We start from the raw sequence: 17,903 nt of genomic DNA on the forward strand, positions 1-17,903 counted from the left end.
TGTGTCTGTGTTTCCTCCCCCCCCCCAGGACTTCTGGACCACCAACCACCGGCGTCATCGGACGCATCGCTGCCACTGGGGGGAGGCACAGACCCAGCACATCGGACGGGATAACCCCTGGAGCCTTCACTCACTCCCTACATCCCTTTCCCTTTAAGTTTAAATAAACTTTCTGGTGTGACGCAATTGTGGTCCTCTTGTCGTCTGTCTGAACCGTGACAAGAACAGCTCAAATAAGCAAAGAGAAACGACAGTCCATCATTACTTTAAGACATGAAGGTCAGTCAATAGGGAACATTTCATGAACTTTGAACGTTTCTTCAAGTGCAGTCGCAAAAACCATAAAAAACATTAAAACTCTTCTGGAAGCAACGTCAGCACAATAACTGTTCGTCGGGAGCTTCATGAAATAGGTTTCCATGGCCGAGCAGCAGCACACAAGCCTAAGATCACCATGCGCAATGCCAAGCGTCGCTGGAGTGGTGTAGGTCCCCTGTAGCTCAGTTGGTAGAGCATGGCGCTTGCAACGCCAGGATTGTGGGTTCGATTCCCACGGGGGGCCAGTGTGAAAAATGTATGCACTCACTAACTGTAAGTTGCTCTGGATAAGAGTGTCTGCTAAATGACTAAAATGTAAAATGTGTAAAGCTCCCGCCATTGGACTATGGAGCAGTGGAAACACATTCTCTGGAGTGATGCTTCACCATCTGGCAGTCCGACGGACATATCTGGGTTTGGCGGATGCCAGGAGAACGCTACCTGCCCCAATGCATAGTGCCAACTGTGGAGGAGGAATAATGGTCTGGGGCTGTTTTTCATGGTTTGGGCTAGGCCCCTTAGTTCCAGGGAAGGGAAATCTTAACGCTACAGCATACAATGGCATTCTAGACGATTCTGTGCTTCCAACTTTGTGGCAACAGTTTGGGGAAGGCCCTTTCCTGTTTCAGCATGACAATGCCCCCATGCACAAAGTGAAGTTCATACAGAAATGGTTAGTCAAGATCGGTGTGGAAGAACTTGACTGGCCTGCACAGAGCCCTGACCTCAACCCCATCGAACACTTTTGGGATGAATTGGAACGCCGACTGCGAGCCAGGCCTAATCGCCCAACATCAGTGCCCGACCTCACTAGTGCTCTTCTGGCTGAATGGAAGCAAGTCCCCGCAGCAATGTTCCAACATCTAGTGGAAAGAAGAGTGGAGGCTGTTATAGCAACAAAGGGAGGACCAACTCCATATGAATGCCCATGTTTTTGGAATGAGATGTTTGACGAGCAGGTGTCCACATACTTTTGGTAATGTAATGTGTGCTTGTGTGTGTGTGTGTGTGCTTGTGTATGTGTGTGTGTGTGTGTGTTTCTGTGTGAGTGAGTGTGTGTGTGCTTGTGCAAAGGTTGGAAGTGTGAGGGTCTCTAAGTTGCAGGTCTGAGCAGGTAGACAGGAGCCTGTTGGTCCGAGACCCGATACTCCGATACCGTTTGCCAGATGGTAACGGAGTGAACAGTCCGTGGCTCGGGTGACTGGATTCCTTGACAATCTTGTGGGCCTTCCTCAGACACCACCTGGTGTAAATGTCCTGTAGGGCAGGGAGCTCGCCCAAGGTGATGTAGTGGGCGGTGCAGTTGCCATACCAGGCGGTGATGCAGCCTGACTAGATGCTCTCAATGGTACAGCTATAGAAGTTCTTGAAAATCTGAGGGGCCATGCCAAATTTCTTCAGTTACCTGAGGTTGAAGAGGCGCTGTTGCGCCTTCTTCACCACGGTGTCGATATGAAGGGTCCACGTCAGGTCCTCGTGATGTGCACACCGAGGAACTTGGAAGCTTTTGACCCTCTCCACTGTAGCCCGATCGATGCAGATGGGGGTGTGCCCCCCCTTTCCTGTAGTTCACGATAAGCTTCTTGGTTTTGCTGACGTTTAGGGAGAGGTTGTTGTCCTGGCACCACTTTTCCAGGGTTCTAACCTCCTCCCTGTAGGCTGTCTTGTCGTCGTCGGTGATCAGGCCTACCACCGTCGTGTCGTCGGCAAACTGATGGTGCTGGAGTCGTGCGTAGACACGCAGTCGTGGGTGAACAGGGAGTACAGGAGGGGGATGAACACACACCTGAGGGGCCCCCGTGTTGAGGGTCAGCGTGACGGAGGTGTTGTTGCCTTCCTTCACCACCTGGGGGCGGCCCGTCAGGAAGTCCAGGATCCAGTTGCAGAGGGAGGTGTTCAGACCCAGGGCCCTGAGCTTAATGACGAGCTTGGAGGGGACTATGTTGTTGAAAGATGAGCTGTAGTCAATGAACATCATTCTCATATAGGTATTCCTCTTGTCCATGTGGGATAGGGCAGTGTGCAATGCAATGGTGATTGCGTCGTCCATAGATCTGTTTGGGTGGTATGGAAATTGTAGTGGGTCCAGGGTGGTAAGGTGGAGCTGATGTGTTCCTTGACCAGCCACTCAAAGCACTTCATGATGACAGAAGTGAGTGCTACAGGGCGATTGTCATGCATGGGTCACATAATATGTGCAATGTGGTGCATCATGAAAAGGTATTTAAACAATATTGGTGTGTGTGTGAGAGAGTGAGAGAACATGCACTCCACTCACCAGGCAGCCTGAGCCTTCTCTGGGCAGTAGGGAAAGGGTGTCTGGCGGGAGAGACTGCTATTTTCTCTGAGGTCCAGGGACTGGGACTGTGCGCTGCCCACCAACCTGTTTCCTGCCAGATAAGAAACAACCCCTCCACAGGGACAGCGTCAGCACTCCACTGCCTCTCCACCCCATATGGACTGACATTCTGACATTAACAGCTAGGGAATATGAATGGAAAATAAATCAATGTTTAACACACACACTACATAAAGGACAAGGACACACACACACATTTCTAACCCACTGTAAAGACTGTGTTTCAAGGCTCAATTTGAGCATACAGATCATCTGTGGGTCATGTCAGGCAACTAAGGAGCTATAAATAGGAGAGGACCGCCATCTAGTGGCTCAATATGTGAACTTCAACAGGACTGATTCATTCTATAATCAATTCACATTAAACACTATAAAACACTAACAGTGCTTAGGCCTACTTTGTTCCTCAGTTAAACATTTCAAATGTATCTCATCCAGACAAAGTTTGGCCCAGGCTGTTTAAGAATCTCTTAATTCATTAATCTGTTTAACAACATGACTTTGCTTTAAATAATTGCCCTTCCTCAACCTGAAACAGGGGTTGGCCAGCATGGAGGAGATGATTGCTTACCAATCCTACGAGAGAGCCAGAGACAGACAGACAGACAGACAGACACACATACACACACAAGCAAGACTATGAGTGTACGTCTAGGTACAGGTACAAGAACACACACACAGAAACGCACACACACATGCACACACAAAGTCAGAGAGCCAGGAGTTAGTCAGGAATGCACTTTTATTGTCCCACACTTAGAAAAGGACATCAGAAGGCACTGGAGTGGTTTAGCCCACAACCCTATCATACGCTACATCAGAGAGGTCACGGCAAGGTCACACCAAGATCAGAAGTCAACTCAGGAGCCATTCAATTCACCTGGGGCACGTTCAAGATCAAAACAATGAACAGTATCTTTAAACTGATTGGTGTGCAACAATGTCCATTGAATTTCATTAATTCCTATTTCTAGATGAGATTGACACAAATTCAGTGCAGTTTTTGGTTTAAATCTGTTTCAATGATCCTGAATCTAAGCCTAAACCGCCAGAGGGGCTATGTACAGTTGTGGTCAAAGGTTTTGAGAATTACACAAGTATTGGTCTTCACAAAGTTCGCTGCTTCAGTGTTTTATATAATATAATATTTTTGTCAGATGTTACTATGGTATACTGAAGTATAATTACAAGCATTCCATAAGTGTCAAAGGCTTTTATTGACAATTACATTAAGTTCATGCAAAGAGTCAATATTTGCAGTGTTGACCATTCTTTTTCAAGACCTCTGCAATCCGCCCTGGCGAGTTTCACTTTTGCCTTATGGCAAGGTGCTCCATCATGCTGGAAAAGGCATTGGTCGTCACAAAACTGTTCTTGGATGGTTGGGAGAAGTTGCTCTCGAAGGATGTGTTGGTACCATTCTTTATTCATGGCTGTGTTCTTAGGCAAAATTGTCTCAGGATGCTTTACTGTTGGCATGATAAAGGACTGATGGTAGCACTCACCTTGTCTTCTCTGGACAAGGTGTTTTCCGGATGCCCCAACCAATCGGAAAGGGGATTCTTCAGAGAAAATGACTTTACCCCAGTCCTCAGCAGTCCAATCCCTGTACCTTTTACAGAATATCAGTCTGTCCCTGATGTTTTTCCTGGAGAGAAGTGGCTTCTTTGCTGCCCTTCTTGACACCAGGCCATCCTCCAAAAGTATTCGCCTCACTGTGCGTGCAGATGCACTCACACCTGCCTGCTGCCATTCCTGAGCAAGCTCTGCACTGGTGGTGCCCCGATCCCGCAGCTGAATCAACTTTAGGAGACGGTCCTGGCGCTTGCTGGCCTTTCTTGGGCGCCCTGACGCCAATTGAACCTCTCTCCTTGAAGTTCTTGATGATCCGATAAATGGTTGATTTAGGTGCAATCTTACTAGCAGCAATATCCTTGCCTGTGAAGCCCTTTTTGTGCAAAGCAATGATGACGGCACGTGTTTCCTTGCAGGTAACCATGGTTAACAGAGGAAGGACAATGATTTCAAGCACCACCCTCCTTTTAAAGCTTCCAGTCTGTTATTGTAACTCAATCAGCATGACAGAGTGATCTCCAGCCTTGTCCTCGTCAACACTCTCACCTGTGTTAACGAGAGAATCCCTGACATGATGGCAGCTGGTCCTTTTGTGGCAGGGATGAAATGCAGTGGAAATGTTTTTTGGGGATTAAGTTCATTTTCATGGCAAAGAGTGACTTTGCAATTCATTGCAATTCATCTGATCACTCTTCATGACATTCTGGAGTATATGCAAATTGCCATCATCAAAACTGAGGCAGCAGACTTTGTGAAAATTAGTATTTGTGTCATTCTCAAAGTGTACAAAGTGTTTCACAATCCTGGTCCCAGAACACTTGTCTCCAGTTCCCACTATCAGTTATTATCTTAAAACAAGCTCCTAATGGAGCTGCAGAATGGACTTTAGATGGACTCATTCATGTCAGCTAGCTCGACTGAAGGTCCTTGAGAAGATGAACGGGAGGATAAAAAGGCATATTCAGCAGTAATCAAGGACCCGGATTAGGAAACACACATCAGATCATTAGCAGAGTGTCTCAGAGCAATTACCCAGAAGTGGCCTTGTTAAGGTATATTCTGTTAGCCTGGTCCCATATCAGTTTGTGCTTTGTTCAGTAAATCCATCTGCAATGTCATGACCATGTGTCAGAGGAGTTGGCTAATAAAGCACAAAGTGATGATGATTTGTCATACACCTCAAATCCAAGCTGAGACATACAAGTAGGCCGTATGTACAATTGGCTGATCATCGAAGAGAACTATATGCTGGCACACTATTCTCTATTATACACAGTAAAAGTAGTGCACTACAAAGGGAATAGGGTGTAATTGACATTTTGCCTATGACCATCTGCTCTGCCCTCTCATCCCCACAAGGCTATATGACCTGCTCTGGGTCTTTTCTCTGTACATATCAAAGAAAGAAAGAAAATAAAAACGTCCCTATTTCTACACCAGGTGCAACAGGAGAGTTTTGGCACATAGGACAGAATGTTGGAGGAAACAGGGGGATGAAATGAGAGTGAAAGGGAGAGAGAGAACAGTAAGTGATGGAGTGAGTCACATTCGTAATACAGGCAGCGCATTGAACAACAGTAGCATGGCAGTGGATACAGTTGTCTATGTCTGGCAAAAGCAGCATTCCTTTTCAACATGGACTTCAGCTGACACAATGGGTGGGCATCAGTGAAAGCAGTATCATGGCAACTCCACATTTCCTGCAAAGTGGCCTTATTTGTACCTATGGTCTCTGGTGGCTCTGTGGTGAGTGGTCCTAACTGTTAAACCCTCCCTCTTGTCTAAGCTGATTCCACACTCTAGAAGTCATTATATCACCTCTCCTAATTAAAAATATGTATTCTCTCTTTCTATTTAAAAAAAATAAAACTTTATAAGGATGTAAATTATCGCTAGTAGAAACAGTACGGAAGCCCGAGGAGTCTCTAGATGTGACACTCAAAGTATTGTCCGGGAAACAATGATAATCAGTGGAAAAGGTTCCTTCTGATCTCAGAATCAACCCATCGTGGTGGGAAAAGTGCTAGGGCATTCATTCATCTTTTTATATTCTACCAATAACAGCCAGGTAGAGCACTTTCTTCCTGAAAGGCAGACAATCAGAGTAGCATTTCTCTGCAGAGGGCCTGAGCATCTGAGGTAAACGTCCAATCAGTTTCCTGACAAGCTTCTCTTTGTGCAGAGTGGGAGGAGCTTAATGCTACACGGTACTGAATAAAACAAATATGTATTAAAAATAATATTAGAAATAATAATAACGACAATAATATACTTGATTAACTCCTAGGAAATAAAAACAGTATGAGGATGCAACCTGTGAAAGAAAGAAAACACTATTTCTGATCTCCAAAAATGTAAACAAAGTCTAATTCTTCCTAAACGAAAGTCATAACTGAGTGGTATTCTCATCTTTCCTCCTACCCGGACTTTCTCCTCAGTCCAAATACCGCCTCACTGAGCTCAACCGATAGGCTCATTCCTCAGCGTCCGTCAAGACAACCCCCACATCCCATTGGCAGTTAGGCTCTTCCTGCTTCCTGTGTGTGCGTGTGGCCAGAGTTCCACCCCTACGCGTAGTCATAGAAACACACGTGGCCAAGCGGTCATCTGGGTGGCTGCAGGGCGCGGTGCGTGCAGCCCGACAGCGCGTCCCAGTTCCTCCAGAGGAAGGCGAAGAGGAGGATGAGGAGGAGGGTGGAGAAGGAGCGGGAGCGGGTCTTCATCAGGGGGACCACACAGTTGGCCACGGTGGAGACGAACACCAGGAGCACGGCCATGAGGGCCAGGAGGACGTTGATGAGTTTCCCCAGCAGGGTCCGGGCCGTGGCGTTCTCCAGGCCTTCTAGCTGGACCACCTGCTGCTGCTGCTGTTGCAGCTCCATCTTAGAGATACGTGTCTGGCACGCCTCCAGGGCTTCCTATAGGATAGGTCAAGAGAAAAGGGTTACACCTAGTAGTACACAGTACTACTACACGCAGTAAAGTAAAGACAGTAGCGTCTGACAAATAACAAAGATCATTACAATTAAAACTCTACATCCAAGAGAGGGACGTGTAGGTTAAAGACAAGGCAACGTTATGCACCCACACCCTCATGCAGGACAAAAGGAGATGTGTGTAACAGACACGGAAATGCTCTGTTTACAGATAAACAACCCACTGAGGTTATGGTACACAGACATGGTTTTCAGTTATTTTACAGTCCTGTTTTAGCTGGTAATGCCCTGGTATTTAATAAGAAATTACATTGAAACAAGGGTTACTTTTCTGGCACTGATCTGAACGAACTCAACACAATATCTAACTATCTGGTACATTATGAGGCTGGTTCTTATGGATTCCAATGAAACATAATATAAATATTGAGCCATTATCATGTGTTATTATCATCCAATTTAAATACCAGGTAAATTGTGAACTGTAAAATAAACTGGTCCTCTCACACACAGAAGACAGATTATTGGCTTTTTATTTTTATTTTTTATTTTTTTTACTTCAGATGAAATTGTGTTTGTGAAATGAATCACAATCATACAATTGTCTGGCTATTTAGTTTGTATGTGTACAGTGTGTGTGTGTGGTTGTGTGTGTGACTGACCTGTGTGTCTCTGGCTCTCTCGTAGGACTGGTAGGCTATCTTCTCCTCCATGCTGGCCAGCTCCTGCTTCAGGTTTAGGATCTCATTCTGATGGAGCTCTGTCAGATCATTCAGCTGCTCCTCCAGACGCTCACACCTAGACATACCCAAATATAGACACCAATGTTAGTCTAATTGCTCACACAGACATAGACACAGACAGAAATACAGACACAGAGACAGATAGGCGGACAGTCACACACACACACACAGACAAACACACGCACTCGTGTGTGCCCCTTTAGAGAAACACAGGTCCCAGGTTTTCCTGGAAAAATAACCTAAAGAGCTTTCAGGTCAAATGAGGGCGGCAGGTAGCTTAGTGGTTAAGAGCGTTGTGGTTAAGAGCGTTCTAATCCCCGAGCCAACTAGGTGAAACATCTGTCGATGTGCCCTTGAGCAAGGCACTTAATCCAAATTGCTCCTGTAAGTCGCTCTGGATAAGAGCGTCTGCTAAATGACTAATAAAATAAAATAATTAAATAAATGACAACTGACTGGACTGATGGCTATCTGTGAGCTGATTAGCACATGCTTACTCGTCTGCCGATAAGACTGACCAATGGCAGATAATCAGCAGGATGACACTGACCAATCACATACTCTCAGCAGGAGGGAGGAGACCAGAAAGATGGTATGGGTGTCATTAGTAGTGGAAAGAAACTGAACAGGTAAAAAAGAGAGCTGTATATGTCCGTGAGTATTTTTGAATATGTACAAAATGTGTCTCAGGAAATACGTGAATAAATGCACAATGTGCTTGTCTATGCATGCATGTGTGTGTGTGATTAGGTGAATCACACCAGCAGTCTGATCTCATTATGTCTCACCTAACCTGTTTAAGAGTCACATTTCAATAAGATCTACAACTCTTGCCTCTGGTACCACACCGGCACGCACACACACAACAGATACCCACATGCTCTGGTGGTTTAATGCAACAATAAAAAGATACAAGCACAACAGGTGAGTCAGAGAGAGGGGGAGGAGGAGCAACCGTTGAACATGCTGTACCATCCTAATACTGCTGACTGCACAGAACCTGTAAAGCAGGGTTCCCCAACAGGTGGCCCGCGGGTCGTTTTATTTGTTGGACATAAAGAAAACACAAAAACACCAGGAAATCAGCTCCAAGTGATTTGAATTCAAGAAATCTGTTCCAAAGTATTACAACGCATAATAGAGATACGTGATCGTATACAAATGTAAACAAGGTTTGAAATGATTATGTTTCAGTCAAATATTATATCTGTTCGGGCTTCTTGCGGTCAATTTGAAATCCACAAATTATTTGTAATTATGTTCCGGCCCCCCGACCATCCGGCTCAAGAAAAGAAAATCGGTCCGCGGCTGAATCTAGTTGATGGTCCCTGCGATAAAGTTTCCTCTAGGAGTTATTATACAGGTAGCAGTCTCAACACAGGAACTGTGTGAAATAACCAGTGGACTTAGTTCATTGGAAGTCATGAAAAGATCAAGACAAAGTCTTCAGTCCAGGCTGTATTCTCATTCATTCATTCATTCATTCATTCATTCATCCATTTCTTCATTAGTTATGCTTCAGACTCTTAGCAAAGGTTCAAACACAGTGGTTTAACCATATCTGTGTGTTTAATTGCCAGAACATAGTCACCAGCAGACATGCTCAAACCTCATTAGGGTCCTTCAGTTTTGATGCTCCTTATTTTTTGTCTGAAACACACAGACTCTGGTAAACACATTTTAGAAGAATATATACAGTGGGGGAAAAAATTATTTAGTCAGCCACCAATTGTGCAAGTTCTCCCACTTAAAAAGATGAGAGAGGCCTGTAATTTTCATCATAGTTACACGTCAACTATGACAGACAAAATGAGATTTTTTTTCTACAGAAAATCACATTGTAGGATTTTTAATGAATTTATTTGCAAATTATGGTGGAAAATAAGTATTTGGTCAACAACAAAAGTTTCTCAATACTTTGTTATATACCCTTTGTTGGCAATGACACAGGTCAAACGTTTTCTGTAAGTCTTCACAAGGTTTTCACACACTGTTGCTGGTATTTTGGCCCATTCCTCCATGCAGATCTCCTCTAGAGCAGTGATGTTTTGGGGCTGTCGCTGGGCAACACAGACTTTCAACTCCCTCCAAAGATTTTCTATGGGGTTGAGATCTGGAGACTGGCTAGGCCACTCCAGGACCTTGAAATGCTTCTTACGAAGCCACTCCTTCGTTGCCCGGGCGGTGTGTTTGGGATCATTGTCATGCTGAAAGACCCAGCCACGTTTCATCTTCAATGCCCTTGCTGATGGAAGGAGGTTTTCACTCAAAATCTCACGATACATGGCCCCATTCATTCTTTCCTTTACACGGATCAGTCGTCCTGGTCCCTTTGCAGAAAAACAGCCCCAAAGCATGATGTTTCCACCCCCATGCTTCACAGTAGGTATGGTGTGCTTTGGATGCAACTCAGCATTCTTTGTCCTCCAAACACGACGAGTTGAGTTTTTACCAAAAAGTTATATTTTGGTTTCATCTGACCATATGACATTCTCCCAATCCTCTTCTGGATCATCCAAATGCACTCTAGCAAACTTCAGACGGGCCTGGACATGTACTGGCTTAAGCAGGGGGACACGTCTGGCACTGCAGGATTTGATTCCCTGGCGGCGTAGTGTGTTACTGATGGTAGGCTTTGTTACTTTGGTCCCAGCTCTCTGCAGGTCATTCACTAGGTCCCCCCGTGTGGTTCTGGGATTTTTTTCTTGTGATCATTTTGACCCCACGGGGTGAGACCTTGCTTGGAGCCCCAGATCGAGGGAGATTATCAGTGGTCTTGTATGTCTTCCATTTCCTAATAATTGCTCCCACAGTTGATTTCTTCAAACCAAGCTGCTTACCTATTGCAGATTCAGTCTTCCCAGCCTGGTGCAGGTCTACAATTTTGTTTCTGGTGTCCTTTGACAGCTCTTTGGTCTTGGCCATAGTGGAGTTTGGAGTGTGACTGTTTGAGGTTGTGGACAGGTGTCTTTTATACTGATAACAAGTTCAAACAGGTGCCATTAATACAGGTAACGAGTGGAGGACAGAAGAGCCTCTTAAAGAAGAAGTTACAGGTCTGTGAGAGCCAGAAATCTTGCTTGTTTGTAGGTGACCAAATATTTATTTTCCACCATAATTTGCAAATAAATTCACAAAAAATCCTACAATGTGATTTTCTGGATTTATTTTCTCAATTCGTCTGTCATAGTTGACGTGTACCTATGATGATAATTACAGGCCTCTCTCATCTTTTGAAGTGGGAGAACTTGCACAATTGGTGTCTGACTAAATATTTTTTTCCCCCACTGTATATATATTTCTCTCTCTCTCTTGTGTCTGTCTGTTAATTTGCCTGTCCTTTTCCTCATTCACTGAGTTTAAGCTTCAAATGCAAAACTTTCTAGCATCAAGAAGTGTATTGTCCTTCTACATCCTCCATCTAAACCTTCTCCATCTGATTGCCTTGTGAGGGTTAAGTGCATATTAATCATAATGTCAATGGCCCTTAACATCTTAATACCCATTTAATCACATAGAGTAATAGATTCAGTTATTTTGAGAAAGGCTAAATATCTAGTAATACATGACTAACACAGTCTCTTTGAAACCTAGTAAAATGAACTGAATAGATACAATAAATGTTTGCCTTTCACCAGGGTACAGTCATGGTTCCCTCCATTTCTACGGTATATGCTAAGTTTAAAGGTGCTGTCCCTTGACCAACACATGGCATGAGTACCAACACATGCCCTAAGATAGCTATTTGATAGGGCAGGACAGATCCCTGTGCTCAGGACTCCAAGTGCTTCTTCCTGTTTCCTTTAGAGCAGGGATTTCCTCTGGCCACCTACATACACTTGGCAGGCTTTAAGGGAGTTTCAGGGTTTCCGCTTTAAGTCAGCGTTTTGACAAACCCTTTGAGACAGTGCAAAATAAATATACTTAAATGGCGACCTCTGTTCCTGTAGTGTCTTTACTAAATTGTCTGTGCAAACACCTCTAAAGTTTAGTAGTCTAGAGCTGTTCTCTCTGCCTGAATGATGCATAATGGCGTTTCTGTAATTTGTGTGTATCTTTAAGGCTACTGTCACTAGCTTTACAATAAACATACATGCATCCATAACACTTAGAGATAACCTCTCAAATGTTAACCTTATCCATCTTTGGATGGAGTTTTTCATGCAGGTCTCTCTCTCTCTCTCTCTCTCTCTCGCTAAGAAAGTCTGTTTTGTGTACCTGAATTGTTAGTCCTGCAGGGCCAGCATGATGACTACAGTGATTCTTGTTTCCGTACCTGAACCGTTCCTCCTGCAGGGCCTGCATGATGACAGTGTAGTCCCTCTGATAGTGGCTCTTCAGCCCCTCCAGACTCTCCTCTAGTCTCCCCTGGCCCTCCCTCAGCTCCTGCACTTCCTGTAGCAGCATGTCCAGGCTGGAGCTCTGGCTCCTCTCCAGGGTGTTCCCCTTGGAGCTGGGGGGGCCTCCGGGGGCCCCCGTGGTGCTGTTGGCCCCTGCCGACCCTGACGTAGCGCTGGAGCAGTCTTCCTCGCTGCCGTACTTGGGGCTGGACTGCAGGTGGTGGTGTGCTGCGCTGCCCAGAGACGTCCCCCCGGCCCCCATCAACCCCTCCTCGCCTCCTGAAGGGTCATCCAAGGAGTCCTTCAGCCCGGGGATGTTGTCGGCGCTGCCAAACTTGTTGCGGAACAGCGAGGCGATCTCTCGGGGCTTGGAGACGACCCCGGCGGCAGCAGAGTGTGTAGCCTGGGAGAAGCTGGTGAGGCCTCCCTTGACACTGTCAACCACGCCTTCGCTGAAGCCTGTGACCTTTGCCCCCACGTCCTTTAGGCCCTGCTGCATGTCCCTGAGGACATCCTTAGACTGACGAGGGATGCCGTTGTGCTCCACCTCCCTCAGCTTGCGGTGGTAGTGCTCCAGCTTCCTCTGTAGCTGCTGGATGGTCTGGGCTGACTTCTGGTTCTTCTTCTCAAACACCTGCAGTTATATAGGACATTTAGATTGCTGTGTTTTATATTACATTTACACTGAGTATACCAAACTATAGGAACACCTTCCTGATATTAAGTTGCCCGCAGCATTGCAGTTCTTGACACAAACCGGTGCGCCTGGCACCTACTACCATACCCAGTTCAAAGGCACTTACATTTTTGTCTTGTCCAAGGATATGGGTACGCAGACCCACGAGCCACTGCGGCCCCTCATGATGAGTTCAGTTTTTTTGTGGGTCCCACCCCCATTAAAGTTGCCCATCCCCGATCTACACTGATTGAAGTAGATTTAACAAGTGACAACAATAAGAGATCATAGCTTTCACCTGGATTCAACTGGTCAGTCTATGTCATGGAAAGAGATGTTCTTAATGTTTTGTATACTCGTGGGTTAATATTTATAGCACATACGCATTTTATTGTATCAGAACATTTGCTCTGTGAAATATAAGGAAGGAGACAGGCTGACACACCCACATTGATCTGTGCCTGTGGTAATTTACACTGAATAAAATGAAACGCAACATGAGCTAAAATAAGAGACCAGAAATTGTCCACACAAAAACCTTATTTCTCTCAAATTATGTGCACAAATTTGTTTACATTCCTGTTAGTGAGCATTTCTCACAATTCTCTTTTGCCAAGATAATCCATCCACATGACAGGTGTGGCATATCAAGAAGCTGATTAAAAAGCATGACCACTACACAGGTGCACCTTGTGCTGGGGACAATAAAAGCCCACTCTAAAATCTCCAGATTTTGTCACACAACACCACAGATGTCTCAAGTTTTGAGGGAGAGTGCAATTGGCATGCTGACTGCAGGAATGTCCACCAGAGCTGTTGCCAGAGAATTTGATGTTAATTTCTCTACCACAAGCCGCCTCCAACGTTGTTTTAGATAATTTGGCAGTACGTCCAACAGGCCTCAAAACCGCACACCACGTGCAATCCACATCTGGCTTCTTCACCTGCGGGATCATCTGAGACCAGCCACCCAGACATCAGATGAAACTGTGGGTTTGCACAACCTAAGACATTTTGCATAAATTGTCAGAAACCGTCTCAGGGAAGCTCATCTGCGTGCTCGCTGTCCTCATCAGGGTCTTGACCTGATTGCAGTTCGGCGTCGTAACCCACTTCAGTGGGCAAATGCTCACCTTCGATGGCCACTGGCATGCTGGGGAAGAATCCCGGCTTCAAGCGTGTATGGTGTTGTGTGGGTGAGCGGTTTGCTGATGTCAACATTGTGAACAGAGTGCCCCATGGTGGCGGTGGGGTTATGGTATGGGCAGGCATAAGCTACAGACAACGAACACAATTGCATTTCATCGATGGCAATTTGAATGCACAGAGATACCGTGACAAGATCCTGAGGCTCATTGTCATGCTATTCATCCGACGCCATCACCTCATGTTTCAGCATGATAATGCACGGCCCCATGTCGCAAAGATATGTACAAAATATGTCGCAAGGATCTGTACACAATTCCTGGAAGCTGAAAATGTCCTAGTTCACCAGACATGTCACCCATTGAGCATGTTTGGAATGCTCTGAATCTACGTGTACGACAGCATGTTCCAGTTCCCACCAATATCCAGCAACTTCGCACATCCATTGAAGAGGAGTGGGACAACATTCCACAGGCCACAATCAACAGCCTGACCAACTCTATGTGAAGGAGATGTGCCGCACTGCATGAGGCAAATGGTGGTCACACCAGATACTGACAGGTTTTCTGATCCAGGCCACTAACTTTTTTTCTAGGTAACTGCGTCCAAAAGATGCATATCTGTATTCCCAGTCATGTGAAATCCATAGATTAGGGCCTAATGAATTTATTTCAATTGACTGATTTCCTTATATGAACTGTAACTCATTAAAATCTTTGAAATTGTTGCATATTACGTTTATATTTTTGTTCAGTGTATATATACATATATACAGTACATACACATACATACAGAGAGCAAAGTACAGAGAGATCATTGATGAAAACCTGCTCCAGAGCGCTCAGGACCTCAGACTGGGGCGAAGGTTCACCTTCCAACAGGACAACGACCCTAAGCACACAGCCAAGACAACGCAGGAGTGGCTTCGGTACAAGTCTCAATGTCCTTGAGTGGCCCAGCCAGAGCCCAGACTTGAACTTGATCGAACATCTCTGGAGAGACCTTAAAATAGCTGTGCAGCAACGCTCCCCATCCAACCTGACAGAGCTTGAGAGGATCTGCAGAGAAGAATGGGAGAAACTCCCCAAATACAGGTGTGCCAATCTTGTAGCGTCATACCCAAGAAGACTCAAGGCTGTAATCGCTGCCTAAGGTGCTTTGACAAAGTACTGAGTAAAGGGTCTGAATACTTATGTAAATGTGATATTGACCTTTTTTTGCTTTGTCATTATGGGGTATTGTGTGTAGACTGATGAGATATATATATTTTAATCCATTTTAGAATAAGGCTGTAACGTAACAAAATGTGGAAAAAGTAAGGGGGTCTGAATACTTTTCAAATGCACTGTATATTGTAGTCATATATTATATAATTTAGTAGTGCTGTTATCCAGTAAAAGTGGTGTATTGTCATTCAACAGTTTTGTGTTTCATATCAAAACGATAAAAACTCTGATCATAAAACTCTGCTCACCTGTTTGATGCGGCCACTCTGCTGCTTGTCAGCGTTGTTGGCCAGTTTGAGGTACTCGGCCACGTTGTCGTCTCTGGCCGTCTGCTCAATCTTGATCTGCTCGGTGAGCTTGAGGATCTTCTGCTGCAGCTGGGTGATAGCCTGCTTGGTGCGCTGGGGGTCCAGGGTGCAATCGTCACCCCCAGGGAAAGACCCATCCTCCCCACACGACACTGCCTGGGGGGTCTGAGCCCAGCCACTCACCTCCAACTGCTCAATCTGGTGGAGGAGAGGGGGAATTCATTATCACAATATTTCTATACCATGGGCTCCACAAAGAAAACAGAAAGAAGGAAGCAGCTGAAAAATAACCAATTTCCTTCCATATGCCCAGAGACACTACTGACTGTGTAGCATGGCATGTAGGCTGAACCATAGAGGAAATCCAACATTTCTTGTCAGTAGAAAATTGTTAATCATGGGTGGAGGTGGATAATATCGTTGAACCTAATCACTAGTGTGCACAGTACAATGTAGGACATCATGTTTGACAGGATGTCGGATTTGCGATTACAGTGTTGACATTGTTTCACAGATTAGGGCTACCTACAGACAACCTTTGCTTTTTCAGCCATTGACCTGATTTCTGCCAACAAACACCAGTGTAAAAAAAATTAACATCCTATCTAAATGGGAAACGTGGTATTCCAATAGCACTCCATGATCAGATAGTTAGGAGGAGTTAGAAAAGACAGGGAACCATGAATCCCCTGAGCACTACAACTCTAATAGGGATAAAGTCAAGGGCCATGCTCACTACTTAATCGAATTAAGAACTAGACTGACAGTGTGTAGGTGACTAATTCAGCTTGCATTTCATTCCTCACATTATTAGATCAATCATATGGCATAGTGACAGAAAAAGTAGTCTAACCTAACTGTCAACACATGCCCTGGGGCTATTCTCCTCATCAGAGACTGACACGTGCTACAGTGCACCGAAAATACAGGGGCAAGAGGGATGGGGAAGAGCCAGGGGGAGAGAAAGGCTGGTTGACTCCAGAATATTTTTCTGTCACTGTCAATTGTGCCCCCTGGTGAAATCACAGCGTGGCTGCGATTCATTTAGTTATCTTTCAATCAACAAGTATTTGTACACCGAAGTTGGGAAATACAAAACTGGCCAGTTGCTCACCTGTCTGCGCAATATGACTAACCGATGACAGGCACCACACTGTAATTACATGATTAAAAGACAAAACCACAGCATCCGGTAACTGAGACAGTTATACGAAACTAAAATCCAGTCTATTCAAACCATTATGCTCCAAAATACAGACACCTGATAGGTTCAAAAAGACAAGGGACAGAGAAACTGCAAGGCAGCGAAGACAATCTCTCACCTTGCCATTATCCAATCGGAGTACTTGTTCCCAATGCATGTTCTCTTATTCCCTCAGTCAGTTTTCATCTGTCCAGCGACTTAATTTATGTATCCCGCTCCGACGATTCGGCCATTGCTCACGCCAACTCCCCAAACTTGTGTATACAAACTTAGTGTACCTGGAACCTGACTGTCCACCTTTCCCCCTCCCCACCGAGCGAAAGTGGTGACATCATCCTCCTGCAATCGCTCCTAGAGCCAAGCGCAAGAAGTGCTGTCAATTACATTTCAAACTGCCCACGATCTGTACTGCTCATGTTTATTTATATCAAACAACTTCGGGGAAATCTGGGGGAAATGTACTCCTTATTTGAACACAGTAGCCTAGCCCTATAGTTTCACTATTTATTTTCACCTCAAGGTTCTCGTTTTCACTGTCACACATGAATATTAATCATATCCACAAAATCAGTTTTCGGAAAATGTTTTGCTCACTCTCAAGGCGCAAAAACAACAATTGCACAATGTTCTCCAAAAAAGGGCAAAAGGAAGAAATCTGACCTATTCTTTAAACAACTTTTTGACCTTGACATGAATTTATAGAAACGAAACCCTTGGAGATATAACTATTTATAATCAACCCCCTCCTTAATCTGGGTTTAATCTTTCCATTCTGAAAACTGTGCTTGAGATAAAACAGACATTCATTCAGGGAGGAGGAAAAACGGACTAATAGAGTGGAGAAAGCAGGGTGGCTGGGTGTGTAAATGAGATCATATGAAATATATGCCTCTCTATGTGCCAAACAGCCGCTGAAGAAAGGTGGCAGCGCGACAAGCTCAACCAGTCTGACAGTTTCAGAAATGCTGCACACATGCACAAATGCGCACGCCCGCCCGCACGCGCACGCACGCACACACACACACACACACACACACACACACACACACACACACACACACACACACACACA

The 17,903-nt window shown here is 45.1% G+C and overlaps 1 protein-coding gene across 1 annotated transcript; it reads right to left on the reverse strand.

Moving 5' to 3' along the window:
* Nucleotides 1-4,961: 4,961 nt before the first annotated feature.
* Nucleotides 4,962-17,121, reverse strand: LOC121538585 (transmembrane and coiled-coil domains protein 1-like). The gene is made up of 5 exons (XM_041846728.1): nt 16,950-17,121; nt 15,568-15,825; nt 12,208-12,905; nt 7,851-7,986; nt 4,962-7,170 (listed from the first exon to the last, which is right to left on the reverse strand). The coding sequence occupies exons 1-5, from the start codon at nt 16,986-16,988 to the stop codon at nt 6,856-6,858; spliced, it is 1,446 nt and encodes a 481-aa protein (XP_041702662.1). The 5' UTR covers nt 16,989-17,121; the 3' UTR covers nt 4,962-6,855.
* Between the last annotated feature and the right edge of the window lie 782 nt (nt 17,122-17,903).

This window comes from Coregonus clupeaformis, chromosome 24 (genome assembly GCF_020615455.1).
Source record: "Coregonus clupeaformis isolate EN_2021a chromosome 24, ASM2061545v1, whole genome shotgun sequence".
NCBI lineage: Eukaryota > Metazoa > Chordata > Actinopteri > Salmoniformes > Salmonidae > Coregonus > Coregonus clupeaformis.

What these genes read in the sequence shown, in the direction of transcription:
- LOC121538585 (XM_041846728.1), bottom strand. Translation starts at nt 16,988, where the DNA reads ATGCATTGGGAACAAGTACTCCGATTGGATAATGGCAAG. An exon ending in TCCGATTGGATAATGGCAAG is followed by an intron (nt 15,826 to 16,949) that starts GTGAGAGATTGT and finishes CTCCTCCACCAG; the next exon opens with ATTGAGCAGTTGGAGGTGAG. An exon ending in AGAGTGGCCGCATCAAACAG is followed by an intron (nt 12,906 to 15,567) that starts GTGAGCAGAGTT and finishes ATATAACTGCAG; the next exon opens with GTGTTTGAGAAGAAGAACCA.